The 1,445-nt window shown below is 41.2% G+C and overlaps 1 protein-coding gene across 5 annotated transcripts in view; it reads left to right on the forward strand.

The window, feature by feature from the left end:
* sdr16c5a (short chain dehydrogenase/reductase family 16C, member 5a) overlaps positions 1–1,445 on the forward strand; it is a 62,552-nt gene that overhangs the window by 33,325 nt on the left and 27,782 nt on the right. The window contains exon 7 of one of the 5 annotated variants that reach the window (XM_020619608.1): positions 603–974. The exons of the other annotated variants lie outside the window; for them this stretch is intronic. Coding sequence (XP_020475264.1) covers positions 603–633 — 31 coding nt within the window. The 3' untranslated portion in view covers positions 634–974. Of the gene's footprint in view, positions 1–602; positions 975–1,445 lie in introns of those variants that run through there. 5 annotated transcript variants of the gene reach the window in all.

The raw sequence follows: 1,445 nt of genomic DNA on the forward strand, positions 1-1,445 counted from the left end.
GCTTCACAACAACTTCGTGACTGTTCTTGAATGGCCCAGCCAGAGCCCTGATTTAAACCCAATTGAGCATCTCTGGAGAGACCTGAAAATGGCTGTCCACCAATGTTTACCATCCAACCTGACAGAACTGGAGAGGATCTGCAAGGAGGAATGGCAGAGGATCCCCAAATGCAGGTGTGAAAAACTTGTTGCATCATTCCCAAAAAGACTCATGGCTGTATTAGCTCAAAAGGGTGCTTCTACTAAATACTGAGCAAAGGGTCTGAATACTTATGACCATGTGATATTTCAGTTTTTCTTTTTTAATAAATCTGCAAAAATGTCAAATTCTGTGTTTTTCTGTCAATATAGGGTGCTGTGTGTACATTAATGAGGAAAAAAATGAACTTAAATGATTTTAGCATATGGCTGCAATATAACAAAGAGTGAAAAATTTAAGGGGGTCTGAATACTTTCCGTACCCACTGTAGTATTTAGCACTATTTTCAGTGACAAAATATACTGTATGACTGGAAAGTCTTCAACTGCAAGTCAAAAAATGCAAAACACTGCAGGTGCATTTTGAAATGCTTTAACTAATCCTCTTGTAATGAATGTCACAGAATGTCAGTTCTGCTTTCTGAGTGCGAATGATTATATGCAGTAGAAGACAACAATATGCAGCACTGTAAAAGGTTTGGCCACCGGCTCCACTGACTGGCTTCTCTCCTCTATGAGTCCACACGAGTCTCTTCAGACCTTGGAAGTTAGAAGCTCATGCACAGTTCTAGCTGAAGCTGATTGTGACCTTCTCTGCTGTTTTTACACATACCGTCCCATACACTGACATCATCGGGCATTCTTTCAGCTTCACTTGAATTCACTTAACGTGGACAGCCAAGGGAAGAAGACTCTTTCGTTTACCCTGTTGCATGAGCATTCACTGCTATTCTCTGTTGAATTTGGGCCACAACTTAACACACCATAATGACACACTATGCATTTTCTTTGGTACTGGATCTTAAACGGTGGTGTTTTTTTTTATCTATCTGTGCTGACACACTGATGGTAGAATTGATGCTAAGGTAGAGTAGGCTACGTTAGCAGCATGGCTAACCAAAACACAGCTGAATCTCACAGGCTGGAAATGTGAATGAAGCCACTCATGTTGACTCATCACAACGTGGCTATATCGTACATGCCTACAACACTCCCCCTGCAGCCCCTCACCACCCGAACAACGCAGCCCTGTGCATTAAAACACAGCAGGGAGTTGTTTTTGCCAAACTGTGAATGTACCATCACTTTGCCATCAAACTCCATCATACTGGTTTGGTTTTGTTCTGTTATGTACTGATATGATGAGACAGCTTTTTGCTTGACTAGAAATATCATCACATTTTAACATCGTGAGATCTTGTCACACACCTACTGTATCTGACATATTGCACATCTGACTGAACTCA

Source organism: Monopterus albus, unplaced genomic scaffold, assembly GCF_001952655.1.
Source record: "Monopterus albus unplaced genomic scaffold, M_albus_1.0 scaffold223.1, whole genome shotgun sequence".
In the NCBI taxonomy this organism is placed as follows: Eukaryota; Metazoa; Chordata; class Actinopteri; order Synbranchiformes; family Synbranchidae; genus Monopterus; species Monopterus albus.